General features: G+C 57.1%; 1 protein-coding gene and 1 long non-coding RNA gene across 12 annotated transcripts in view; one reads left to right on the top strand and one right to left on the bottom strand.

The window, feature by feature from the left end:
- Positions 1-1,661: 1,661 nt before the first annotated feature.
- LOC121818775 (uncharacterized) lies at positions 1,662-4,060 on the bottom strand. Its single transcript, XR_006058885.1, has 2 exons — positions 3,974-4,060; positions 1,662-3,538 (listed from the first exon to the last, which is right to left on the bottom strand). It is a non-coding gene; the product is annotated as an uncharacterized LOC121818775 (long non-coding RNA).
- Positions 2,713-26,130, top strand: part of RPS6KA1 (ribosomal protein S6 kinase A1) — a 37,763-nt gene continuing 14,345 nt past the window's right edge. For 2 of the 11 annotated variants that reach the window (XR_006058884.1, XM_027965465.2), the window contains exons 1-12: positions 16,423-16,629; positions 17,482-17,598; positions 17,881-17,962; positions 19,799-19,879; positions 20,060-20,139; positions 21,773-21,879; positions 22,850-22,887; positions 23,227-23,369; positions 23,785-23,855; positions 24,169-24,257; positions 25,220-25,284; positions 25,545-25,647. Coding sequence is in view for 10 of the 11 variants with exons in the window: in XM_027965465.2 (XP_027821266.1) it covers positions 16,489-16,629; positions 17,482-17,598; positions 17,881-17,962; positions 19,799-19,879; positions 20,060-20,139; positions 21,773-21,879; positions 22,850-22,887; positions 23,227-23,369; positions 23,785-23,855; positions 24,169-24,257; positions 25,220-25,284; positions 25,545-25,647 (1,117 nt within the window). In the remaining variant the exon portion in view is untranslated. Of the gene's footprint in view, positions 2,950-2,998; positions 5,993-7,676; positions 7,908-9,066; positions 9,112-14,605; positions 14,719-15,385; positions 15,511-16,422; positions 16,630-17,010; positions 17,082-17,481; positions 17,599-17,880; positions 17,963-19,798; positions 19,880-20,059; positions 20,140-21,772; positions 21,880-22,849; positions 22,888-23,226; positions 23,370-23,784; positions 23,856-24,168; positions 24,258-25,219; positions 25,285-25,544; positions 25,648-26,130 lie in introns of those variants that run through there. The other 9 variants (XM_060410645.1, XM_042244503.1, XM_027965466.2 and 6 more) reach the window with 9 other exon arrangements.

Below are 26,130 nucleotides of genomic sequence, written 5' to 3'. Positions count from 1 at the left end.
TCTCAGAGAGCTGGACACGACTGAGTGACTAACACTTTCGCTTTCACACCTTGAGGAGCACTCAGGAGCAGTGTCCATTGTCCATAACAGGGAGGTAAAGAAAGATGTCCTGGAGGAAGTGATTGCGGAGATAAACTGGCTTGAGGAAGATGGAAGACAGTTTTAAGAACAAAGAACAAGGTGCTGTGGCAGGGGAACTGCAGGAAAGTCAGGAAAGTTCCAGTCAGGGGAACTGCTGGAGCTGGAGAGAAACGGAGAAAACTGTGAGCTGAGGCTGCAGCGGGATCAGCACATTGTAGGCTATAGATTGGTGTCTTGATGTCCACAGCTCTCTGCTGAGTGACCGCAACATCCCTACTACAATGATGGCAAGCTGACCTGCCCAAGCTCCCAGGCAGGGCCCAGGTGCCCTCTGTCCCCTCCCCCACCCTCCGCTCCATTTTCCATCATGACCTGCTGCCTTTCAGAGGACATGGGAAATGAAATACTCACAGGAAAGCACAATCACTACTGGGTCCTTAAATTGAGATGATGCACTTGATAGGGAATCCTTTCGTGTAAGAAGGGAAAGGACAAGAACAGCAGCTCCAGGAAGGGGGCAGACTGAAGGGAAAATCATTCCAGTTTTGCCTTCACCTACACACTTCCCACTCATCACCTCATTTTCCTCACCCAGTCCTTTGCCCTTATTCTCTGGGTCTCAGTGTGTCTTCCCAAGTTTAACTTATTTAAACTGGTTTGCAGCCAGATATTCGGCACCTGTGTGCAATCTGTTCTGAGTCCTGAGTAGGATGACTAGATTTAGCAAATCAATGGGATACCCAATTAAATCTGAATTCAGATAAGCAATAACCATTTTTTAGTCTCAGTAGGTCCAAATATTACAACGCTATCCCTGAGCAGCAGGGGCTGGGGTGTCAGAAACTGGCTCCAGTCAACTGATAACTAACGCTGATGATAATAACAGGTGCCAACATTGGCCCAGGTTACCTCCGGTTTGGCCCTCATCACGGAAGTAACCAAGTGAGTGAACAAGAGAATGAACTCTGGGCCCAGACTACCAGGGTTGTCTGTCAGCTCTGCCATTTTCTAGCTGTGTAACATTGGAGGGACCCAACAAATGAAATGCTTAACTTCTCTGTTCTCAATTTCTTCATCTGTATATTGGAGTAATAACAGCACCTACTGTATAAAGATGTTGTGAGGATTAAATGCATTTACAGGTGAAGTGTTTAGAACAGTACCTGGTCCCTGGTAAGTGCTGTGTTAATGTTAGCTGTGATTATTCATCTAAGCACACCAGACCAAATGTAAACTCCATGAGAACACGGATTTTCTTTTGTTCATTGCTAGGAGTGGGGCTGGTTTACAGTACATGCTCAAGAAGAGGCCCTGGCATGTAATATATACCCATAAATATTTACTGAATTAAATCTAGTCCTCAGGATATACCAGAAAGATTGGAATCATGATTCCCTTTTTACAGATAAGGAAACAGGTTTAGGGACACGAAAGGAGTTTTCCAACGTTAAGGATGTAGCAAGGACAGGATTCCAACCCAAATTTGTTAGGTTCCAAAGTCTTTTCCACTCAAAACTCAATTCACTTCAACAGTTGAGGTGCTACCCTTGGAAAATCATGAAATAATGGGAACATGTGGATTCAGGAGAAACCTTTATTGACTTTTTTTAAGGTCCTATAATCCGTTCCCAACCTGCTGTGTGACCTCGGGTAAGTCACCCGAGGGTGACTTTCTGAAGCTGTTTTATGACGTGTAAACCGGGAGGTCATAAGTTGGTGAAGCCTGATCAGAAGAAGACCTCTGATAAACAATCCTGCCTTAGAACAGCTTTGCAAATGGCCATTCTTCCCCCTCCCTGAAACCCGCAAGCCCATCTCTACACTCTTCCAGGGGTGAATCTCACCACACCTGGACTCCTAACACCGCTTTAGATGGAGGCTGAGTCTCTCCAGGGGGAATCCCTCTCCCTGGCCTCTTACTACAAGTGCAGCCCAAGTGTCGGTGGATCCTGGGAGCCTCCCCAGAGGGGGCACAAACCCAAATCAGCCCGGAGCCAGGTTTGCAGCTGGAGAGATTCTGGAGAGACATGGCTTGAAAAGAGCAAAGCACACGTATTAAGATATCAGTCTGGAGGCACTGTGGGCCCTGATGGTGGCGAAAGAAGATCCGTACCCTGCCCGGAGCTGGGGCGCAGGGGATCCCACTGTCGCTTTGGGGGTGTGGGAGGGTGGGATGCGGAGAGTGTCCTAGGGCCTCGCAACGAGGGGAGTACGGCTCAGGCTCCTTTCCTTTTCCAGCTTCTCCCTGGGTCAGGCCTAGGACATTCGGTGTGACTGGGAGTGGGGGGGAGGGGCGGCGGTGGTTTGAGGGGAGATAGGGGAGGTAAAGGGAATAAAGGGGTACAGGCCCGCTGGAGAGAGAGGGGGCATCTGGGGAGCTATTCCAAATGAGCTGAGTGTGGGGCGGTTTGGGCCCCGGGGACCGGGCTTGGGAGGGAGGAGCCAGGAGGGCCTCTCCTGGGTGGAGGGGAGCGTGGGCCCGGGGCTCACGGTGGAGGCGGGGCCCTCACTCCCGGCGTGGCGGAGGCGGGGGTCCTCCCTGGGAATGCCGCGCCGCGGGGGCTGGGGCGGGGCTTCGCTGTCCCCGCCCCCTCGCGCAGGTAGCCAATGGGCGCGGCGGCGCCGGGTGACGGAGGGAGCCGAAGTGCTAGTGCCGCGGCGGCGGCGGCGGACGGCCCTGCCAGAGCAAGAGGGTCTCGGCGGGGAGGAAGGGGGCGCTGGGGCCGCTGAGCGTGGGACCTCAGAACCCAGGAGGCGGCGCGGCTCTGGCCGCCGGTGGAGCACGGGCGGCCCGGCGGCGGCGCGATGCCGCTCGCCCAGCTCAAGGAGCCCTGGCCGCTCATGGAGCTGGTGCCGCTGGACCCGGAGGTGAGTGAGCTGGGCGGGGGACGGGCGCCGGCGGCCGGCAAGCCCGAGTCCCCGCAGGGGCGGGGCGGCTCGCGGCGCCGCTGTAGCCTGGCGGGCGCCCGCGAGGGCGCGAGTGCCCTCCGGTCTCCAGCCTCGTCTCCGGCTCCACCCCCTAATGCCCCGTGTGTGTGTGCGCGAGGGACCTTTCTGCCAAGCCCCGAGGAAGCCCCTTACCCCGGAGAGCGAATCCTGTGCTGCGCTTAGATCTGACCCCCGCCTCACCCCACACACACCTGGGACCTGTACCCGGAGCCGTCGGAGGTTCCTTCATTAGGGCAGACGGACCTGGGCTGGGATGCCAGATGTCTTGGATTCCACGAGACGAGGGTCATGGGAGCCCCCTCCCCCGCGCCCCCTGCCAACTTCTTGATGTCTCACAGCGGCCCTACCCCAAGGGCTCCCGGCGTCTCCGCTGCTGACCTTAGAAGGATTTCCTTCTTGATCGTCGCAGTTGTGGAATTTGGGGTGACTCTGCCCGTCTGGGACTGAAACCCTTGGTTTTCTTTGCTCCAGGCTAGGGTCAGAGGACGCCTGTGTCACCTCTCCCAGGCTGGAGAGAAAAGAATGGGGAAAAGTCCTTAGACCTTTGAGAAAATTATTCCTGGAGATGAGGAGGTCCTTGGTTCCTGCCCCCTCCCATAGGAAGGGTTGGGCCTCTAGGGAATTTGGCCTTTGCCTGCCTAGCTTCTCCCAAAAGCAACTTTTGCCTCCTGAGGATACTGTGGTTTAGGCCCTAACCTTGCAGAAGGCCTGCTCTTCCTGTGCCCCCCAGGGTCAAGGTCAAGCCCTTGAACTGGCAGATGGAGAAAACTTTCCCCTCAGCCTCATTATGGGAAGGACAGTGGGTGATACTGCCTTTCCAGGGGTATGTGGGGATATGAGGGAGATGATGGAAACCTCAGAGAGCCTGAGACCCAAAGTGATTTTCTTCTGGCTGGGGCTTGGACCCCTCCCCACTTAGATCCCCTCCTCTGCCCTCTCTTACCTGGGGCAACCACCAAGTGCCTTGCCCCTCAGGGCTGCTGGTTGGGAGCTGAGTGAGGATCCTGGGTCCCCAGCACCCGGAGTGTGCTGCCCCTTTAAAGGGATGGTCACCGCTGACACTGGCTATTGGAGGGTGGGCGCGGCAAGATTAGGTAACCAACCTGAAGGCGCAATTTGGAGTAAATTGCTCTGGGATCCCTGCCATGGGGTTTTTACGGGCCCTGCACAGCTCAGAAGTTCTCCCGCTGACTCACCCTCCGAACTGAGGAACACGGCCCTCTGCAGCCCCTAGCCACGGGCTGCCCACCCTCTAGGACTGGGGCACAAGGGGTTGGGGGCGGCGCTCAGAGGTAAATTCCTTTGTCCTGGCACACACTTGAGACCTAGGCCTCCCTAGAGGAAGGTGGACTGGGAGAGGCCAGGGAGGGACTTACTGTGGGTTATACTAGTTGGGAAGGCAGACACCCAGAAATTCAATTCCCAGTCCAGGGCACTGCTTCCTGCTTCTCTTTGGGAAATCCTGAGGCAGGGACCAGGTTTAAACAGGAAACTCAATTCAGTTTTAGTCCTACTCCACCTGAACTTTGAGAGGAAAAAAAGGCAGGCTTATTTCCTTGGTTTAGGGGGGCTGTGATTTCTCCAGGAGCTTCACCTTGAATTTGCTGTGTGACCCTCAGTCAGTCCATAGCCTCTCTGGACCTCTGTTTCTCCACTGGCCAGGGCTGGGTTCTGGCCTCTGCTTTCTGGGCCTGAGAGGGTACGGAGGCCTAAGGAGTGCTGCCCATTTTCCTCCTCCCCACTCCATGGAAGTGCCAGGCGACTCGGTGTTATTGTTTGGGTAACAGGAGCCATGGGGCGGCCAGGGCGCGGGTTGGGTGCAGGTTCTTACTGGAGAACAGGGCCTTGCTGTTCTCAGCCCAGGTGACACGTAAGTGATACGGCACCCTGACCTGCAGGTACAGGCTCCTGGCCGGGAGGGAGGCAGGCCGAGGGGCTGGGCAGGGCATTTGGCAGAGGCCTGGGATCTGCCCTCCCTGTGAAGCTGCCGAGAATGGGCTGCTCAGAGGCAGGGCCTTGTCTGGGGTGTGGCCCAGGTGGAGCCACCCCACTGGAAGTGTGGGTGAGGATCCTGCCGGGGCCTTCCCCTGGCCCTGCTGGGCTCAGTAACCGTGGCCGCAGGCCCAGCCTTGCTGTGCAGAGCTTTGCTCTGTGCTGTCCACCGCACTCCACCAGGGTGGCCTTATTAAAGTCAAATAATTCTGCAAACAGCTTCTCAGGGTAGGGAGTATTACCTCTGTCATCATATGGAACAACTGAACTCAGAGGGACCTGGCCTGCGAATTAATGTCAGAGTCAGAATTAGAATCCAGATCTCTCGCTGTCTTCTACCTAGTAGGGGGGAGACTTAAAGACAGGCAAGAGCTGGGATCAAGCCGGCCAGGTGGAAGGTACTCCAGGAGAGGCTCCGGATGTTGGCACACTCTCCTGTCCAGCCTTGGCTGAGGGCTAGTAGTTCCCGCCAGCCCTGGCACCTGGCCCCCAGCTTCCAGCAGCGGGCAGAGTTGCCAGTGCTGGGCTCTGAACCCAACTCCTGGGGCTGCTTCCTGCCTATGGGGCACGTGCTGTCTTTGTCCATCTGCTGCCCAGCTTCTCCAGACACTGCCCCGGACGCTTTTTTTCCCAAGACAGAGTGGCTTGGGTGGGAAGGAAGGATGCTTATTGGAACCCATCTCTGACCTCTGGGGAGGGGGCGCAATGGCCTGGGGGCCCTCGGTCGCTGTGCCCATGAGTATTGCTCTCTGAGGAAGCGGGAGGAGAGAGTCTCCACCCTCTTAGGGGCCAGAAGGCCTTTCCTGTAGACTCATAGACGAGGTCTTCCATTCAGTATTCTGCAAGGTCAGTATCATTGTCCTCATTCATTCATTCAGCAAGTGTTTATTGAGCACTTACCATGCGGCAAGTACTTCTCCAACCAGCAGGGTGCCACTGTGAACAAGACAGACCTGCCCGCCTAGTACAGGTGAGGAGACCGAGGCTCGAGAAGTAATGTGACAGACACATTCAGAGCGAGTGGCTGGCAGAGCCGGCAGCAGGGGCTCTGTCTCTGTGGCTGCAGACCTGTGCTCTTTCCACCCTCTGTACAATAGTCAGTCCGGAAGGGCAGATGCGCCCTGTCTTCCCAGGACCCTGGCTTTCAAGGGGAAGGTCACCTGTGGTCCTCTCTGCACTCCTAGTGCTCTCGCTAGGGCCGCCCATTTCCCCCTAGAGACCTTGTGCATCAGCTCTTACAGGCCTGGGCGTTCCATGAGGATGGCACCCAAGCCAGACCCCGGGACTGGAGGCAGCCAGACAGGCTCCCTGAGTCCTCCAAGATACTGCCCTGTAAGCGCCCACCTCTGGGTTCACCCACCACCTCCTCCTGTCTCTCACTGGGGATTCACGTGACTCTGGGTCATAGCCCCATGTCTGTCACCTGCTAACAGAGAGGCCACAGTTAAGTCACTCAGCTCTTCTGAGCCTCATCTGAAAAATGGGAGGAATAGAACCTACTCTGGCCTCCTTGCTTGCTTTGCTGGTTTGAGGTTTCATTTGACAGGCTATGTGCCAGACCCTGAGCTGGGTGCCAAGGAGACAATACCGGACAAGCCGTGGCTCCTCCCTGAGTTAATCTGAGGTTTGCTCGGTGCTGTGAGGCCCAGAGGAGGGAGGAAAGGACTTAAGGCTGTATGGACAGAGGAGAAGACATTTAACCAGGTCCTCAAAGAAGACCAGGAGTGTGCTGGAGTGACTGGGCAGGAAAGACTTTCTTGGTAGAAGGAGCCACCGTGCGAATGCTTGGGGACAAGCTGGCCTGTTCAGGGTCTCAGCTTGTTCAGTTTAGCTCCAAAATCGGGATAGTAATAATGGTGATTGTTTGTGGACCAGTTATATGCAAGCTGTACTTTTTTTTTTTTTTTTATATTTATTTAGCTGTCCCAGGTCTTAGTTGTAGCACTTGGGATCTTTAGTTGTGGCATGTGGGATCTGACCAGGGATCCAACCTGGGCCCCCCTGCTTTGGGAGTGTAGAGTCTTGGCCCACTGGACCACCAGGGACGTCCCTGGATGTATCTATTTTATAGACACTATTTTGCTTGCTTCTTAAAGCTACCCAGTGAGGTACATTACTTTTATCCCCATTTCACAGATGAGGAAACTGAAGCTTTGAGAAATGCAGTAACCTCAGGGTTATGCAGGTGATAGAAACCAGAATTTGAACCCACAAGGTCAGATTCCAGAACCCACATTAATCACCTGTGGGAGCTGGAGATGACGGCTTTGAATGCCATACCAAGGAGCTGGGACTTTATCCCACAGGCAGTGGGAAGCCGTGGAAGAGTTTGAGGCCTGGCACCTAGAAAGTTCTCAGTAAGGAGTAAGTGAGTGACCAGGGGAGTCACTCAAATGTAATGGTTGCAGTTGAGTTTTAGGAAGGGTGAGGGCTTAGAATGGGGGAGGCTGGTGTGTAGGCCCTTGTTACCATCCAGAGTTATGTCAAGAGTCTGCAATGCTGGGTGAAGTGGAACTCCGTCTACGAAGGCCTCACGCCTCCTCCTCCCCTCAGGCCTGGTTCCACCCAGTCCTGCTCCCCAAGCTCCTGAGAGAGAACACGTATGGTGGAGCCTCAGAACGCTGGCCCCTGGGGAGGATTAGGGGCATTAAGGGGGTTCAAGGGGCAGGATGTCCAGGGACTGGCGGGGAGGGAGTGCTGCTCCAGGAGCAGGGAGATTATATAATGGGGAAAGCACAGCTGTGCCTGCTGCTGCCAACAAGACTGCAGCTGCCCTGTGGACTTGGCCCCTGGTCCAAAGTCCTGGGTCTTCCTGGTCTCTCCACACTCTTGCTGCACATGAGGGCTGGAGACCGCTCCGTTTAGCTTCCCAAGGCCCGGATGGGGTAGGTTACTCACTTCATATCACACAGGAAAGGGGTGGTATACCCAGGGTGGACAGCACCCAGCGGAGGGTGAAGTCTGGGGTCTGGAGGACTGTGCAGGGGTGAGCTGCCATGCCTGCATCTCTGTTGCCCTGGCTGGGCGCTGGGCTCCTCTTCCTCAGTCTCTTGAGCACCTCCTGGTGTCAGAGACCGGATTTTGAATCCCCGCTGAGCAGCATTGTGGCTTAGGTGCCGTCACTAGGCTTCTCTGCGCCTCAGTTTCTTTCTCTGCCAAATGGGACCCGGGCCTACCTCCCAGGTCAGGAGGGTTTAATGGTGCCACAGATGTGAGGTACCAAAGCCAGTGCCGGCGTGCAGCAGGGGCGCGGAAGAGAGCAGCTGTTAGCACCAAAAGCCTCATCTCTGCCTCCCAGGACTTCCCGTTTATTAGGAGGGGCTCCCAGGTAAAGAACCTGCCTGCCAATGCAGGAGACCTAAGAGACATGAGTTCAGTCCCTGGGTGGGAAGATTCCTGGAGAAGGGAATGGCAACCCACTCCAATACTCTTGTCTGGAGTAGCCTGGCAGGCTACAGTTCATGGGGTTGCGAAGAGTTGGACACAGTTGAAGTGACTTAGCACGCACGGCCCACGAGTCCGTAGTCCCTGCATTGTGATAAGTGGTAAAATGAAGGTTCATAGGGAGTAGCAGTGATTCTGCAAGGATGGAGAGGGGTCCCAGAGCAGGCAGGGCCAGAGCATTTCTGGGCTGGACACTCTCCCAGACTTTATGTCCTTCAGCCCTTGCATCAACTCTAGGAGGTGGATGTAAATACCCATGTTACGGATTGGGAAACTGAGGCCTCTTGAGTTGGTTAGTTGGCACACACCCACAGTCCTTTCCTTCTCACTGGGAGGAGATGGCATTTGAGCCGGACCTTCAAAGATGAGATGTTTTCTAGGCAGAGAACATGGGAGGGGTGCCCAAAGCGGGCTACCTGAGTTGGGGCGATTGCAGAAGGCTTGAGGCCTGTCCCCTCCCAGAACTCCCGCCCCCACCTCCAGGGCCCCTCTAGCCACTGGGAGCATCCAAGGGCTGGGGCGCCCCATAGGGTCTGTCTTTGCTTTGTGCCACTCTGGTAAGTTCTGACAGTGTTCCCCACTCTCTCCTCTCTTTTCCAGAATGGACAAGCCTCAGGGGAGGAAGCTGGGCTTCAGCCATCCAAGGTAAGGGCCAGGCCCTAGCACCGGAGCTAGGGATCGTCAGGGGTGGAGTGACTGTTTGCCTGGAGTGGACAAGGAAGGAGGCACTGACCTTGTCCCGCCCAGGTGTGAGGCCCCCTGGCCCAGCTCAGCCTTCCTTCTCTGAAAGTGAAAGTCACTCAGTCATATCCCACTCTTTGCAACCCCGTGGACTATACAGTCCATGGGATTCTCCAGGCCAGAATACTAGAGTGGGTAGCCGTTCCCTTCTCCAAGGGATCTCCCCAACCCAGGGATTGAACTGCGTGTTGAAGGTGGATTCTTTACCATCTGAGCCACCAGGGAAGCCCAAGTCCTTCTCTGGGCCCACCTAATGCTCGAGGCAGCCCCGTATGTCAGGATTACTTGCTTCAGCCTTCCGGTTCCTCAGGGGAGTGGACTATGGCCCAGACAGGGTCAGAAGCCAGGCTAGAACTCAGGTTTACCCGTCCCCCAGACCAGGACGCTTCCTCTGCTTATTTACTCGTGGTGGCTTGGCTGACTGTATTAAGAGGGTGAAGGGGTGATGGGAGAGGCTTAAGTCCACTGGGCCTGACGAGGGCATGGCACCTGGTGCTGGAGGGAGCCTGGTGGCCTCCAGTCACACCAGGGCCCAGTGCCTGGCGTGGGGCACACAGGCCGTTTCTCAGGCCCCCTCCCAGGCCGGCTCCCTCAGCTCTACGCTCTCTGCTCCCCTTGGGTCTATCCCTTCAGCCCCCAGGGCCTGTTGCTGGTTTTGTGTGTTGACAGCACTATGAGGCTGGGGGACAGTCTGGCCTGGGCTTTCTCATCGCCGTGCTGGGAATGGCCTCACCCAGTTCTCAAGGCGTTGTGAGGTCGCAGAGCTGCTGGCTGGGGAGGGGCTGTGGAAGCCACCAGGCAGGACAGGGCCTGAGTTCTGGCGGTAGAGCCTACCTGAGTTCTGGTCCTGCCTCCACCATCGCCATTTGACCTGAAGCTTCTCCCTTCTGAGTCTGGTTTCCTCAGCAGTAAAATGGGAATAATGGTACCTGCCTCCTACCTCTCAGGAGTGACGTGAAGAACAGATAGAAGAGCAGCTGCCTGGCACACAGTAGCTTTAGTCCTGGCAGCCTGAGTGCCTGGCCGTGTTGCTCAGCTCCATTGCCTGTTAGTGGCCGCGCCCTTCTGGCCTGGGTCTGCTTAGGTACCAGACCATAAGCCTGACCTTTGAGATAGACTGAGGGCTGGTCCTGATGTTTGTCTTGACTCAGCCTCCTAAGATAAGGGAGCCGAGTTTCCTGGGGTAGGGCAGGCCAACAGAAGTAGGCTCCCACCCCTCCTCTTTTTGTTACTATGGCAACCTTGGGTCACCAAAGGCCAGGCCGAGTCATGTGGACTGAGCCCCTTGACTTGTCTCAGCCCCATGTCTCAGCCTCCTGTGGGAGAATCTCTTCCCACCAAGTAGCTGCTCCTGGTTGCCTAGTAATGAAGGGACTGTAGGTCTCCAGTGAAGGTCCAGATGTTCAGATCTTGGGGCTGTAGTTCTAGGGGTTGCAAAGGTGCCTGCAGCTTTGAGGGAACTGGTGGTGAGTACAGCTTCTCACCTCAGAGCTAGAGGGGCTGGTTAAGAGAAGACAAGCACTTACCCAGGTGGACAAACTACTCTTGATCCCAAGTCTGTGATTCCTTCCTGCTTCTGGAGCAGATCCTGGGGTGGGAAGGGAGATGAAGCTGGACGTGGATGGGGCAGGGAGAGCCTTGAATGCTACGTTAAGGGAGAGAAAGTGCCATACCAGGAGCTTTGCATTTGGTTCTCATAACATCCCCAGAGGTAGAAACTGTTACTCTCCCCATTTTACAGATGAGAAAGTTGAGGCCCTAGGTCAGATCGCTAATGGGCAATGAAGTCAGGTCTTGCTTGACCACAGAACCCACATTCCTCCCAGCCCAGGAGACACACTGAGTGCTGAAGAGGAGGAGCACTGCGTCCCCGTGAGCACAGTTTCCGTCATTACTCGGCACCTGCTCGTTCACCTTCTCTGTTGCTGCAGAATCTTGTAGCATCCCCAGTGCCCACTTTTGGGCTCAACACACCAGGGGGCGCTCAGCCTGTGGTCAGAACCTCATCGCTTTGTGCAGTGGAAGGAGCTGGTTTATCTTTTGCATCATCACATGTTCATGGCACTGGGAATCCCAAAATGAAGTCAACACCCCACCCTCAGGGAGTTCTCAGCATTGGGGAAGGGTGGTGACAAGAAAGCTGTGTGGTGGGTGCAGTGATGGGGAGGAACAGGCTGTGGGCACATAGAACCTCCATTCAGTGCCAGGCCTGACAGTGGGCAGTGAAATATACCACCTTCCTACCTGCCTCTCTGGGGCATGATGAGATGAGCACGTCTCAGGGAACCCAGTAGCATCCACTCTCAAGGTTGAGGGTGGACCAGATGGACGGGCACTGCTGTGTGTGGCAGAAGAGGAAACGTGGGCTGTAGGGCACCAGGTCACCTTCCCCGCAGAGCTGGTGTTTGCCTGGGCCTCGAAAGCCGGGATTTGGGCAGCTGGAGAGAGAAGTGGGCCTTCCAGGGGGAGGAGAGGCCTGACTTGGAGGAGAGGCAGGCTCTCTGAGTTCAAAATTCTGCTCCTCTTTCTTATTTGCCAGCTGACCTTGGGCGAGTTGTTTTACCCCTCGGAGGCTCAGATGCCTCTTCTGTAAAAGGAGAATAGAGTCCACCCGTCAGGGCCACCCAGAAGGAGGGAACGTGATGTGCATAAATTGGAGCATCCAGCAGTGTTTGAGACATCATATTGGTGTTTAATGCTTGTTTATTTGATCCGTTTCAGGCAGAAGAAAGGATTGGGGTTTTAGCAGCTGTAGAGAGGACTGCAGTCTAGGATGAGAGCTCCCCGTGTGCACCTGGTCCTTCAGGCATGCTGGGGCTCCATTCACCCTCCCTCCCTTCCTGGAGGTGGACTGGGCACCCCAGGCCCCCTCCCTGGCTATCTCCGGAGCTGGACCCCTTGGAAGCGCCTGCAGGTCTATTTTGAGAGCTGAGCGTCTCTCCCCCTCCCCTCCTCTCTTCCTGTTTATGAAACCCTGATCCCTCCCGGATCCCTCATGCTCCCCTGGCTGGAGCTCAGGCAGGATGTGATTGTGGACTTCGGGGAGCCTTGGGAGTCTCAGGTGTTGGGGGGGAATTTCCCTGGGACTGGCCGGGGAAGGCTCCCTCACCCTCCACCCTCTCAACACCTGAGACCCATGGACTCTGTCCCTTCAGCCTGCCCAGAGGAGCCCCTGCCGCAGTAAGAAAGCCCTTGCTGTTCAGGGAGTTCTGTTTACCACATCCCTTTATCTTTGTGGCCCATTTTTGCTTCTCAAAACAACCTTTTGAGGGTGCGAACATTTTACAGAAGAAACTGAGGCTTAGATAGGGAGTGAGGGTTGCACGGGAGCAAATGAGTAGACGGTTCTTAACTTCCCACCCTGCCCTCCTGGCCTCTTTTCCGTGCTGGTCTTTCTCTATATGGAGTGTCTTTTTTCCTCCTCTCTGCTTGGCCAGCTCCTGTTCATCTTCAGGGTCCAGCTAGACTGTCGCATCTTCCCAGATCTTACCCCAGGCAGGTAGTGAGAACCTGTGGGCACCTCCAGCTCTTTGCCTGCGCTGTTGCACACCATGCTTCCGTGTCGTTATTGTGTGTTTCGGGGAGCTGCCTGAGGACAAGGCTGAAGACTTCCTTAACACGTGCGCCTCCTAGTGTCTGGCTACTGGTCTGGGGACACAGCCGGGGGCCCATAGCTGTGAGTAATGTCCAGAGAGGATGCAGGCTGGCAGCCTCGCAAGGAGGGTGATGATGAAATGCTTCGGCCTGTAGGCTTCGATTTTGTCCCGAGCTGTCCGCCTTTCTGGCCATGTGGCCTTGGGCAAGTCACTTTCTGTCTGAGTCTGGTTTCCTCCTCTCTGGAATGGGATGACAGCACTTCCCTTGGAGTAGGACACCCGAGCCTGGCAGAATGCACACCAATAAAAGCTGAAGGAAAGAATGGCTTCCTGCAATAAATACTCAGTTAAGAGGCACAATTCTCATTGTCACTGCATACCAGTCCTGGCCTCGGGCCCAAGGCCAGCTCGCCTATCAAGGAGGCCTGGGAACTGTGGACCCACTGCCGAGAGGCATGCCGGGAGAGGTGTCTGGGGATGTTTGCCCCATGAGAGGGGGCACCCCTGGGAGGCCCTGCAGATGCTGCCAGCTGGGGGCGGGGCTGTTGATGTCCGTTAGGGCCAGAGATCAGCAGGTGGGCTTGGGCTGCAGCTGCTGGAGGGAGGCCTGGGATGGGGACCCTACAGGCCAGGGATCAGGCAGGGAGTGTGGTAGCGGGGGCGGCGGGGAGCGGGGGGCGCGCTCTGGGCTTCTCTCCAGCTGCCTTGTGGGAGGAAGTAAATAAGAGGAAGTATCTATGGGGGGAATGGGGCCACGACCAGGGGGTGGGATCTGGTGCTGTCCTCCCCGCTGCTGCCACCGGCAGCTCCCAGGCCCTGCACACACCCCTCCAGTGCAGGCAGTTTGGAGACAGCTTCCTTCCTATTGCCCCTTCTTGTGCCCTGCCAGCCATGGGGAGCCTTCCTTTGCTTCTGAAGGATACAGGGGTAGTGAGGAGTCGGGGCAGGGGGCGTAGCTGGTACTGGACCCAGAGAGCTTTGGGGCTCTCAGGGCAACCCCAGACCCCAGGCCCTCCAGAAGAAGCTGGAGTACAGTGAGAGGCCTCAGTCTAAGGAAGCATCTTGCACAACAGCCAGCAGGCCTCCTCAGACTGTTGTCAGGGGCTCTGTGGGGACTGGAAGGGGAAGTTCTGTGTACGTGGGGGTGTGTTTCCACAGAAGGGATGTCTGTGGAAATGGTTTCCGATCAGCGGACTGCGTGCATCTGTGTGTGTCAGTTCCTGTGAGGGCACTGGGTGAGTGATGTGGTGAGGACATGTGGCAAAGGGCCGGGCCCGGCCTCCCCCTGCCTCATGGCTACCTGTGAGGTCCATGCCTTCTGCACTGTTCCCCCTCTCCCACCGCCCCCACCTCAGGGCCCTGGGCTGACCGGCTTCTTCAGGGCAGCGCTGAGTGCAGTCGCGCCTGCTCTGTGGGCTGCCATTTTGGGTGGGCCCAGTGACGGGAAGGTCACCACAGTGGGAGGAACGCCCATGCTCTGGGCCGGACTGTCAGAGATGGTGGCCCTGCAGCCTTTTGCCCCCCATTCTCTCCTGGAGGTGTTTGCAGGTAGAGGGTGTCCCCTGCGTCACTGCCGCCTCTCCTTGTGACTTCTGTCTGTGTCCCACTCTCCTTTCCTTAGGATCAGAGGAGATGAGGAGCGGGGTCTCTCTGGGTCCACCCTGGAGTCGTGGGCTTGGGGTCTACGGTGTCCCCTCCTCCGCAGGGGAGCCTTACCCATGTTCTGTCCCTCCTCCCAGCAGAGGGGGAAGTGAGAAGGAGTGGGTCAGGGACCCTGCCTTCTGGGCCAGGAAAGTTGCAAAAGCAGAAGTGAGGGGAGTAGCCAGGCTCTCTGGCCATAGGCGTGGGCCCCACCATGCAGACCCCAGCAGACTTCCCCAGGGCTGAGAGAGACTCACGCCCCTGCCCCAGAAAGGTGAGCAGAGGCTTGGCCAGCCTCCAGTGGTGTCTGTCACCAAGGCTTTGCGCCAGGAATGGGTTTGGGGGTGGCTCTGTGCCCTGGGGTTTCCGGGTGACTACCTCTGTCCCCAGGGATGGTTCTCAGTCAGAGGCAGACCTAGCAGTGGAGACTCAGACCTCAGGACTGGGCGGGGCGGTGTTGCTGTGTGGTCTTGGCCCTCCCCAGCCCCTCTCAGCCAGGTTTTCTGCCTGTCCCACCTACTGGGTTCCTCTCGGGCCTGAGTGACCTGCAGTTTTTCGTGACTGCAGCTTCTGTGGCTGTTCAGGGTCCCTCAAGGGAGGCGTCTCTGAGGGTCAGCATCTAGAGGGAGAAGTCCCCAGACTCTCTCTGGTACTGAGGGAGGGGGCGGGCTTGGCTCGGCAGGACGTGGTGCTAGCTGACTTCCCCGCCCTCCCTTTCCTGGCCCCTGAGGCCTGCTGACCCCCGGCCAGGCGGCTGCCAGGGAGAGGACCTGGGTCTGAGCCAGCTCTGCCAGCAGTTCACTGTGAGCCTGGGGGAGGCGCTGTCCGGTGGGGCTCAGTGTCTGATTCCTGAAGTGGGGCATGACAGCTTTGGGATATCTGTCTGGGTCAGGGTCAGAGTCCTCAGATTACACTCAGCAGTGTAATCCGTCTCTGTCTAGTGACTTGATCCTGGGCCCCTCTCAGGCCCTGGCATGGGATGGAAAGCCCAAAGAAATGAAATTCCTCAGAGATGAGTCGGCCACGGGTACCAGACTGCTCTCTCTCAAGTGCCGGGGTTTTGCAGGTGACGTTCCCCCAGTTGGACCAGCAAGAACCCAGAGCTCTTTCCCTCAAGTCCAGGGTCTGACCCTCTGGGTGCCTGTGTGTCTGCCCTGGGTGTGTGTCAGCCTCCTTGGGCCTCTGACCGCTGCCCTCCTGCTTCTGCTGTTGGCTTCCTGTCTGTCTCCACTCCATGAGCGCCTGTCTTTACCTGTTGGGTCCATGTCACATAGCTGGGTGTCGTGTCCCTTCTGTCTCTGCCTGTTGAGTACATTCCCCATCTGTCTCCACCTGTTGGATGCAAGCCCCCATCTGCCTCTGCCTGTTGGATCCCCATCTGTCTCTGCCTGTTGGGTACATGTCACCATCTATCTTTGCCTGTTGGAATGTGTCCCCCCCCATCTGCCTCTCCATGGTAGGTGAGTCCCTGTCCACTTCTGCCTGTTGGGTGTGAGTCCCTTCCTGCCTCCTCTGTGTGTTGGGTACACGTCCCCATCTGTCTCTGCCTGTCGGAAGTGTATTCTTCCCACCTCCTTCCTGTTGGGTGCATGGCCCCGTGCATCCCAGCCTGCTGAGCACAGGGACTCTCCTACCCATCTGTTGGATGTGCGCCTTCCTCTGTCTTCACCTGTAGGGAGCCTGCCTCTGCCTGTTGGGTATCCCTCCTCATCTGCCTGAACATGTCTTGTCCCTGTGTCTGCCTGTTGGGCACCTGTCTCCTCCTCAGCAGCTGGCTTGGCATATGGGGCTTTCCCTCTGCAGGCCCACAGGGAGGATGGCGGGGAGGGCCAGAGGGCAGCCCTCCGGCAATGGGGAGGGTGGGGGAGAGAGAGGAAGGGAGCGTGGTAAGGGAGCTGGGAAACCACAGGCCCTGAGTGATTGGTGGCCCTGGGCTGGCCCAGCCCCCGCCTTCACCCTGCACATCCGCCTTGGGCCTGGCCACCTCCGCAGCAGCCCCGGACGCTGCCTGCTCCTGCCATGGTGCCTCGGCCCTGCCGGGCGCATGGAGCAGGATCCCAAGCCGCCCCGTCTGCGGCTCTGGGCCCTGCTCCCCTGGCTGCCCAGGAAGCAGCGGCCCAGGATCAGCCAGACTTCCCTGCCTGCCCCCGGCCCTGGCCCTGGCCCTGGCCCCAGGCAGGACTCGGTGAGTGTGCCCAGATGTCTGGGCCTGGCCTGACGGTGGTCCCTGGAACAGGTGCCCTGGTAACCAATTTGGAAACAGCTGGCTCTGGGTTCTCCTTGCCCATGCCTGACCCTCCTGGGTGACTAGACCCTGTCCAGCCTTGCTTCCTGGGAAAGTGAGGAGGCGCTTCCGGGTTCCAGGGCGGTATCCACAGATTGGAGGGAGAGCAGAGGGGTTCCAGAACATCTGGGACTGGCAGGAGTTTCTAGTAGACTTGTGTGAAGGAAGTGTCAGAGGGTGGCGCAGAGAGTCTCCGGTCTTGCTCCCCCCACCCCAGGCCGGCACTTACTGGGTTGCTAGGGGGAGTCTGAGGTGGCGACTTTGTGTCCTTGTGTGTCTTAGCCCTGTCCTTCTACCAGAGAGAGCCCATCTTCCATCTTGGCCAGAAACAAAAGCCCAGCTGTGCCTTTCCAGTACGCGAGCAAACTCGACTTCCTATTGTGGCAAAACCAAAACCTTTGTAGCCACGGGAGGGGAGCCTCCCAGGGAGGACCTGGGGCAGGTCTGTAGGCCTCAGTCAGAGCCTGGCATTGGCTCAGCCCAGCCCTGCCTGGGCACCCCTCTGGGCCTGACCAGGCTGGAGCAGCAGGAGCAATACGAGCTCGCCTGACCCGGCACCTTGGTGGTTTGGCCCTTCCCGGGTTTTGATATGGATGAACTGGGAGGCCCCATTTTCCAGGGTGGCTGGCTGCTCGGGCCTGCAGGACCCTGTCTGCTGAGATCCAGCGGGAGTAGGATCTCGGGATGGGGGGCCATGCCCTGTGCTGACCTGGATGGGGCCCACCGTGCTCACCAGCTCTGTTCCTCCATCAGGATGAGGGCGTTCTCAAGGAGATCTCCATCACGCACCATGTCAAGGCTGGCTCAGAGAAGGCCGACCCATCCCATTTTGAGCTCCTCAAGGTCCTGGGCCAGGGATCCTTTGGCAAAGTGAGTCCCGAGCCCATAGCTGGGAGGGCGGCACTGGTCATGTCACAGTAGGGGTGGGGGGACCACCTTGGAGCTCAAAGGATCAGAGGGCAAGGGTTGATGGGTCTGAGGGGAGGAGGAGAGAGGTCACTGTAGTACCCAGGGGCAACACAAGGGCAACCTGGTGTTTAGGGAAGCTGGAGGTCAGCCTGGGACCTGGGGCATGCGAACTGGCAGGTTCAGCCCCCTGCCCATCTTCTCTTCTGCTTCCCCCTCACCACCCCCACCCCAATGCCTTCTAAGGTCTTCCTGGTACGAAAGGTAACCCGACCTGACAGTGGGCACTTGTACGCCATGAAGGTACTAAAGAAGGCGACGCTGAAAGGTGAGTGGAGGGCACCTCCCCGCAGAGCCTCAGGCTGGGCAGAGATAGAGGGCAGAGGACACCAGCTCTCAGGGCCCTTGGGTCTGATGGGAGAGACAGCTCTCTCACCAGGAATACCCGGTCTGAAGATGTAGAAACAGGCCTATTCTCAGCCCCTCCTTCTCTCCCACCGTCCCTGATGGCAAAGACAGGATCCATTCAGAAGAAAAGACTTCCGGGGATTAACCTCTTCCCACCCCCCTAAGCCAAGTGCCAGTGTCTGTAGCTGAAGGACGTCTGGCAGGAGGCAGGGGGTGAGTGCAGTGTGTTGGCGGCGGGGGGGCAAGGGCTTCAGATATCAGGCATCTCCGTGGTTGGGCAGAAGCATTCTGTGAGCAGAATTGCTTCATGATGCTTGAAGAGTCTGAGGGAGACCTCTCAGAGTGGAAGAGAGTGTGAGAGGAGAGGAGAGAACCCAGGGAACGAGGCAGCTGGGCAGGTTGGAGAGGGTGAGTCAAGGCAGGGTCCCAGAGATGGATGGAGAGGTTCAGAAGGGAGCTGAGCCCACGTCTAGAATTCCCAGACTTAGGGTGTGAGGGTAGTTGCGAGTGGGCTTTGTACTGGACACTGACTCCTTGATCAGCCTGGGGACCAGGCTGGTCCTGCTGACCAGGAGGAGTGGGCCCCAGCTAGGATGGTGGGGGCAGAATAGGAGGTACTGGCCTTGGGTTCCTGTGGGCACAGTGGGCTGGCTGTAGGATGACTTAGCTGTGATGCTCTAAGACCAGCCTGGTAGGGATGGGAATCCTTCCTCAGGAGGGATGATGGGAGGAGAAAGATGCTGTGAGTGGCTCCGAGGTTGGGACGGGGGAGGGGGTGTGGGACCCCACAGGCTGGTGCAGTTGGTGCTGGGACCCAGGAGAATCTGGGTTTCAGCCTCACATGGGAGGGGCTTCCATGGGAGTAGCCAGGTGAGCTGTGCCTTTAGAGGGTGAGTTAGGCCTTCTCCCCAGACTGAAAGCATAGAGGAAAGACACCCCAGGAGGGAGGAACTATGCCTGAACAGAACTGTAGAGCAATATTAATAGTTTGAAAAATGATAGGTGTATTTGGGAAGCAGTGATGAGGGGAGTTAATCCAGCATGGTCCCAGCCTTGTCTGGTGAGGGAAGCAAGAAAATTACAAGAAGGTGAAAGGTGCTCTGAAGGGGGACATAGAGCAAGAGTCCAGAGGGCTCCAGCTCAGCTTGGCAGGTTAAGGAAGGCTTCCTGGAGGAGAGAGTGCCTGAACTGAGTCAGAGGAGAACCTGCTGATGATCAGAATGGCCTAGGGACTTTTATTCTTAAAAAAAAAAAAAGGGTGAGGTGCCTGCTCAGACCCACGAGTCTGAAATTCATGCCCAGGGAGTCTGCCCCCAGCTATAATCGGGGTTTTTTTTTCTTGCTTTTTTTGGCCACACCGCATGGCATGTGGAACTTCCCCAACCAGGGATCGAACCCACGCCCACTGTAGTGGAAGCGCAGAGTCTTAACCACTGGACCACCAGGGAAGTCTGGGAATTGGAGATTTTTATGCCAGATGGAGAAGGGGCTGATGAAGGCATCTCAGGGGGAGCCACAGGGGCAGAGGCTGGGGGCACACAAGGAACAGGTTACTTAGACTGGCTGGATCAAATGGCCCCTTGGGGCACAGCTAGCGACAGGGCTAGAGAGATGGGCAGGGCACCAAGGGCCAGTCTTGGGCACTGCCGAGAGACATGAGCAACAAGTAGAAAAGAGAGTCCTTCTTAGCCAAGGCTAGGGGCGGAGCTGTGCTGGGTGGCCAGACTTTTGGTAAGCCACTTCTTCCTTTGACCAGTGCGTGACCGTGTTCGGACCAAAATGGAGAGAGACATCCTGGCTGACGTAAACCACCCGTTTGTGGTGAAGCTGCACTACGGTAAGACCACAGACCCTCGCTGACCTCGCACCCCACCTGCCAGCCTTTGCCCTTGCTGGGGGGCTGTTGCCTCTCCTGTATACTGCCGCATCTGCCGGCTGGCAGACCAAGGGAGCTGAGGTGCAGGGACAAGGCCCAGGGCGCAGCTGGCTCCTCCATGGCCTTTTCCTGCCTCCCCAGCCTTCCAGACTGAGGGCAAGCTCTACCTTATCCTGGACTTCCTGCGCGGCGGGGACCTCTTCACCCGGCTCTCTAAAGAGGTGAGCTGATACCTGGGACACCCGGACACCCCCTGCCAGGGCCCTGGATGGAGCTGGCACGACAGTGAGGCCTCCACCTGGGACTCCCCAGGCCTGCCCAGCATTCCCTGACCCACTCTGGGACAGAGGCCGTTCCCTGGCAGAGCTTCTGAGAGTTCCCTGAGATGGGTGAGGAGAATCAGGCCCAGGATGTGATCCTGCCCTGATTCCAGGAACCCAAGCGTGGCTCTCACCTCTTCACCTCCTTGCTTCTTTTTCTTTTTTTTCTTTTTTTAAGATTTATTTATTTGCGAGTTTTTATTTATTTTTTGGCCGTGGTGGGTCTTTATTGCTGCACTCAGGCTTTCCCTAGTTGCAGCAAGTGGGGGCTGTGACTCATTGCAGTGCTTGGGTCTCTCCTTGTGGTGGCTTCTCTCATTGTGGAGCATGGGCTCTGGGGTGAATGGGCTTCAGTGGTTGTAGCTCGTGGCCTCTAGAGCTTGGCCTTAGCAGTTGTGGTGCACAGATTTAGTTGCTCCAAGGCATGTGGGATCTTCCCAGACCAGGGATCAAATCCGTGCCCCTAACATTGCAAGGTGGATTCTTAACCACTGGACCACCAGGGAAACCCCTTCACTTCCATTTTTTTTCAGGGCTTCCCTGGGCAGGGTTATGAGGATTCGAAGAAGCCCAAATCCACCTGGAAAGCTGGATTCTTTAGGATTATGTGCTGTTAACCAAAAGGCTTTTGAACTCACATATAAGAATTTGAGCCAGATATAAAAATGAGACCAGTAATACAAATTAAATTTTAGAAGAGAACCAAAGTTTTCAAATGTTTAAAATGCTGTTTGAATGATTGAATAGATAATACATGACTGAGAAGAAAAATATCCATTGAGAAGTCTTCCTCCCACCCCAGCCCTCTCGGCTCCCTCGTCTAGGTAAACATTTTTCTTTTCTAAATTTCCCATGTTTCTTTGGGAAAAAAATACAAACCAATTCAATGTATGATCTGAATCCTGACCCCTACTTTCTTACATGCAGGATACTGTTCTATATATACTGTACTTTGCTTTCTTCATGGCAGGGTGTTTTGGAGTGACTTGGCGCCTCTATCTTGGCGATGGATCTGTAGCCATCCACCGTATGGAGGGATCCTCGTTCTAGTTTATGGTTGCATTGTTGTTTAGTTGCCAAGTCGTGTCTGACTCTTTGCGACCCCATGGACTGTAGCCTGCCATGGTCCTCTGTCCATGGGAATTTCTAGGCAAGAATACTGGAGTGGGTTGCCATGCCCTCCTCCAGGGGATCTTCCCGACCCAGATGCTGAACCCATGTCTCCTGCTTGGCAGGCGGATTCTTCATCACTGAACCACCTGGGAACCCCGCATGGCTGGCATAGCACTCCGTTATGTGGGAAGGAGACAGTTCAGTTTACTGCTTGACCCTTGAGCTGTCTCCAGCCTTTCCCTATGTGCCTTTCAACGCTACCGTGAGCGACTTGCATATTAGTCAGTTCATTCTTCAAACCCCTTCATAAAGAGAAGGGGTATGGAATCTCTTAGGAGGACGGGGAAGCTGCTGACTGCCCAGTGCCCCAGCTCCTGAGAAAGGGGTGATCCCGGCTGAAGCCCCCTCCCGCCTGTTGCAGGTTATGTTCACGGAGGAGGATGTGAAGTTTTACCTGGCCGAGCTGGCTTTGGGCCTGGACCACCTGCACAGTCTAGGCATCATTTACAGAGACCTGAAGCCTGAGAAGTGAGTGAAGGCCCAGCTCTGCCCAGCTCCCTAGGGTGTGCAGAGGCAGGCCCCAGGAGCCTCTTCTAGAGCACAGCCAGTCTGAGGGGGTTGGGGGGGACTCCCCCTGAGAAAGTCCCCCTCTCTTGGGTTGCCCCCAGAACGGGTGGGTGGAGCAGAGTGGTGGTGGCAGGCTCGCCTGGGGGGCTGCCTCATCACTAGGGCTGCCATCACCAAGCACCAGGTACCTCTGTGCCTGGGTATTGCCTATCTTTTTTGCTAATCCAGTATGACATCTGAGATGCCACCGTTAAAGGCCCTTCCTTGATATGACCCTCTGTAGAATTTTCCTTAACATCTAAATATCCTCAAGTGGTAACTTGGGAGCCAGGGGCAGGTGCTTATGTGGAGTGAGATGTGGCTTTAGAGTCAGGCAGAAAGTGAAAAGTGAAAGTGTTAAGTCACTCAGTTATGTCCAACTCTTTGCAACCACTTGGACTGTAGCCCACCAGATTCTTCTGTCCGTGGAATGCTCCAGCCAAGATCATTGGAGTAGGTAGCCAGTCCTTTTTCCAGGGGATATTCCTGACCCAGGGATTGAACTTGGGTCTCCTGCATTGCAGGCAGATTCTTTACCATCTGAGCCACCGGGGAAGCACAGAGTCAGGCAGACCTGAATTCAAATCTAATCTCTGCCACCTCCTAACTCTCTGACTAGGGGAGTTATTTAACCTCCCTGGGCCTTAACTTCCCCATCATTAAAATGGGGCCATGTAAGTACCTACCTCACACAGTTGTTTCAAGAATTAGCGGAAAGGTAGGCAACACTCCTGTGCGGCACCGCCGGTCCCTGCGCCACCCACCCGTTCATCAGCCGGACCTGGTGGGCCAGCTTCCCTGGGCTGAGCCCAGCCCCTACAGACCTGTGACGTCACCTGACCCCACAAAAGGCCCACGACTGAGGGGCCCTGACCCCCTCTCTCCATTGCAGCATCCTTCTGGATGAGGAAGGCCACATCAAACTCACTGGTGAGTGGAGGGCACCTGCCCCTCCGGTTTCAGGGGAGGGCAGGATGGGCTCTAGATGGACCTGGGCTGAGGGCTAGGGTATCTGCTTATCCTGAGAGGCTGTGCCAGGCACTTAGAAGTGGTCAAAAGTCCAGGCCTGGCATGACCTGGGTTTGAATCCCAGGTCCCCACTGTGTAATGCTGAGCAGACCATCTCACCCCCCTGGGCCTCGGCTTCCTCCTGTGTACCATAGCGGTGATGCCCTCAGGCCTCTGGGCAGGGGGGCATGGGTGTGCAGGGGTGGCAGCGAGGAAGGCAGGGGGTCCTGAAGGTGTGTCCGCTTGTGCTTCTTGCCACAGACTTCGGTTTGAGCAAGGAAGCCATCGACCATGAGAAGAAGGCCTATTCCTTCTGCGGGACGGTGGAGTACATGGCCCCCGAGGTCGTCAACCGGCAGGGCCATTCCCACAGTGCAGACTGGTGGTCCTATGGGGTGTTGATGGTGAGTGCCCAGGCAGTGGTAGAGCACCCAGCATCCAGCCCAGGCACTGGGGCTCAGTTTCCCCACCTGTGGGGCACAGGGTCAGGGGAGGGTGGCTGCTGGTCTCTGAGGCTCTTCTCTTGTCCTCTCATAGCTAAGCTGGCCTCACACTCCTCCGAGCTGCAGTTTCCTTCCTTGGAAGGATTCCGGGCTTGGCCCCACCTGGGGTGCCCCCTGCCCCATACTGGGCCTCTCCCCAGCCTCAGGCCCCTAGTTCTGCTCCTGGTGGTCTGATTGATGGAGAGGGGAGGGACACACACAGTTCTTGATCCAGGTGGACCTCCTGGGCGGGGGGCTGAGCGGCTGGCCCGGGTGGGAGGAGGTGGGGGGCCTGAGGGGCGGGACCAGAGCCTGAACGGATCCTTGTTCCCTGCAGTTTGAGATGTTGACGGGCTCCCTGCCCTTCCAGGGGAAGGACCGGAAGGAGACTATGACTCTGATTCTGAAGTAAGCTCCAGCCTCTCTGACACCTCCAGGTGTCTCCTCTTCTTGGCCTAGTTTGGGGGCCAGACTAACACCCCGCACCTATCCTCACATCCTCCAAGAGCGAGACACTCCGCTGGTTTGAGTGCCGCGCTTTTGCTAGGGCCCCCTGTTCACCCACAGGGGCCTGTGGGTAGAGAATCCTGAGTCTCTGGGAGGGAAGTTAGTGGACGGCTTGTCTGGACTGAGCTGGAAATGAGACGTGGACAGAGGCGGGAGGTAAGACGGGGCCTCCGGGGCGGAGCTCAACCCTGACGAGACCCGGGGGCCATTGCAGGGCGAAGCTAGGCATGCCCCAGTTTCTAAGCACGGAAGCCCAGAGCCTCCTGCGGGCTCTGTTCAAGCGGAATCCTGCCAACCGGCTTGGTAAGTAGCCCCAGCCCAGGGGAGGGGAGCGGGTACAGCTGTGGCCTAGGCCACGGGGCCACATCTGGGGCTGAAAGGAGCCGTTGTCCTTTGTGTGGGCAGACAATGCCGGCGGCCACCCTGCCTTCTGGCCCCATGTGTGGAGTGTGGGGCGGGGGGGTGACCTGTGTCTGGGGGAAAGCAGGAACTGAGTCATCTCCACTCCCCCTGGGGATGAGGACAGAGGCCGGCACGGCTCCTCCGCCAAGGCTGCTGGCTCAGAAGAAGGGGCACGAGTTCAGGCGCCAGGGGCTCGGGACCCCACTGCTGGCACGCGGTGGTCCCTCCACAGATACTGTGGTCGGATGAGTGCTGTTTGTGAGCAGAGTGACCCAAAGCAGTTGACATGTCCCCCCGGAGCCTGAGGTCCTTGTCTCCACCAGGGACAATGGTCTCAAGCTTCGCGGATTAAATGAAGTCACATGAATGTGCCTGTAGTAGCTGCTCAGTATGTGTTGGCTCTTTGGCTCCCGGGTTCACCTGGACCTTGACCTGCTTTGTAAGGTCCCATCCAGGCGTCTGGGCTTGAAAGGAGGGAGAGCCTGTCTGGTGGCTGACAAAGGCGATGGGCTAAGAGCAGCAGAGATGAGGCCTAAGTTGGTGCAGGGTTGGGGGAGGTGGGAACCCCCTGCAGATCTCAGGAAAGGTTTGACCTGTCCCAACTTTAGCCTTGGACAAGTTGTCTAGCTTCTCCTCTCTGGACCGTCCTCCCATCAGTACATGGGAGCCTGATCATTAAGAGGCTCCAGAAAGTGGAAAGTGCTGAGTGGTCTGTAGGCTTCGGGATGATGGCTGGATGGACTTGGGGTGGCGTGAGCTGAGCCCCTGGCCCGAGACCCCAGTGAGGCGCAGCCGCTCGGAGGCCAGGGCGGCTGTCTGGGGTTGGCACGCCCTGAGGCAGGCCCTCATCTGGGCTCTTTCAGGCTCCGGTCCTGATGGGGCAGAGGAGATCAAGCGGCACGTCTTCTACTCCACCATTGACTGGAATGTGAGTGAGTCTGTCCACCCTGGGCCCCAGGCAGGGCTTCGGCTGTGGTGGGAGGGGGCTTCTGCTGACTCGCGCCTCCGACGTGAAGCAGAGGTGACAATGTGGCCTTGAGGGCACGGGCTGGCCTCCCAAGGGCGAGCAGTTACGCCCTGTCTGCATAGCCTGTGCTCCGTCCAGGCCATTGACTCCTCCTCCTGCGTGGGGCTGCTGGCGGGCTGTGGGGGTGCCAAGGTAACCAGGGCGCCCACCCCACCTTGCAGAAGCTGTACCGGCGTGAGATCAAGCCACCCTTCAAGCCAGCCGTGGCGCAACCTGATGACACCTTCTACTTTGACACTGAGTTCACGTCCCGCACGCCCAAGGGTGCGTCCCTCGTCTGACTTTGTCCTGGGCTTTCCCTTCCCCAGGAGGGAAGCGGGGAGTCAGGGGCCTCTTGGGGCGCAGGGGCCCTGAGGGCTGAGCAGGCCCAGGTGTGTGGGCAGACAGGCGGGGAGTCTCTGACTCTTTGTCCCTGTCTCATTCAGCCTGGCGGTCCCGCTCTGGGGCTCTATGGGCTTCTTTGTGCCTGGGCAAGGGGGTGGGAGTGAGTGAGTGAGTGGGCCACAATAGAAAAGTCAGGACCCTTGGCCCCGGGCACCTTCAGCCCACTGGAAAGACCAGACATCAGGCTCCCACTCACGTCAAGGGTGAGGAATCTGACCTGGCAATCACGCGAGGTGGGGACGGTCCGGCAGAGCAGGGCTGACGGTGCCCAGAGGTCAGGGGCAAGCGTGGGAATTAGCTTTGGCTGCTCTGACAACTGGGCTTCGGTGACGCATCTGGAACACGGACTTAGCCGCAGACCCA

The sequence above is a fragment of the Ovis aries genome, chromosome 2 (assembly GCF_016772045.2).
Source record: "Ovis aries strain OAR_USU_Benz2616 breed Rambouillet chromosome 2, ARS-UI_Ramb_v3.0, whole genome shotgun sequence".
In the NCBI taxonomy this organism is placed as follows: Eukaryota; Metazoa; Chordata; class Mammalia; order Artiodactyla; family Bovidae; genus Ovis; species Ovis aries.
Note: the sequence above shows the minus strand (reverse complement) of the source record. Positions and strands in the feature narration are given on the sequence as shown.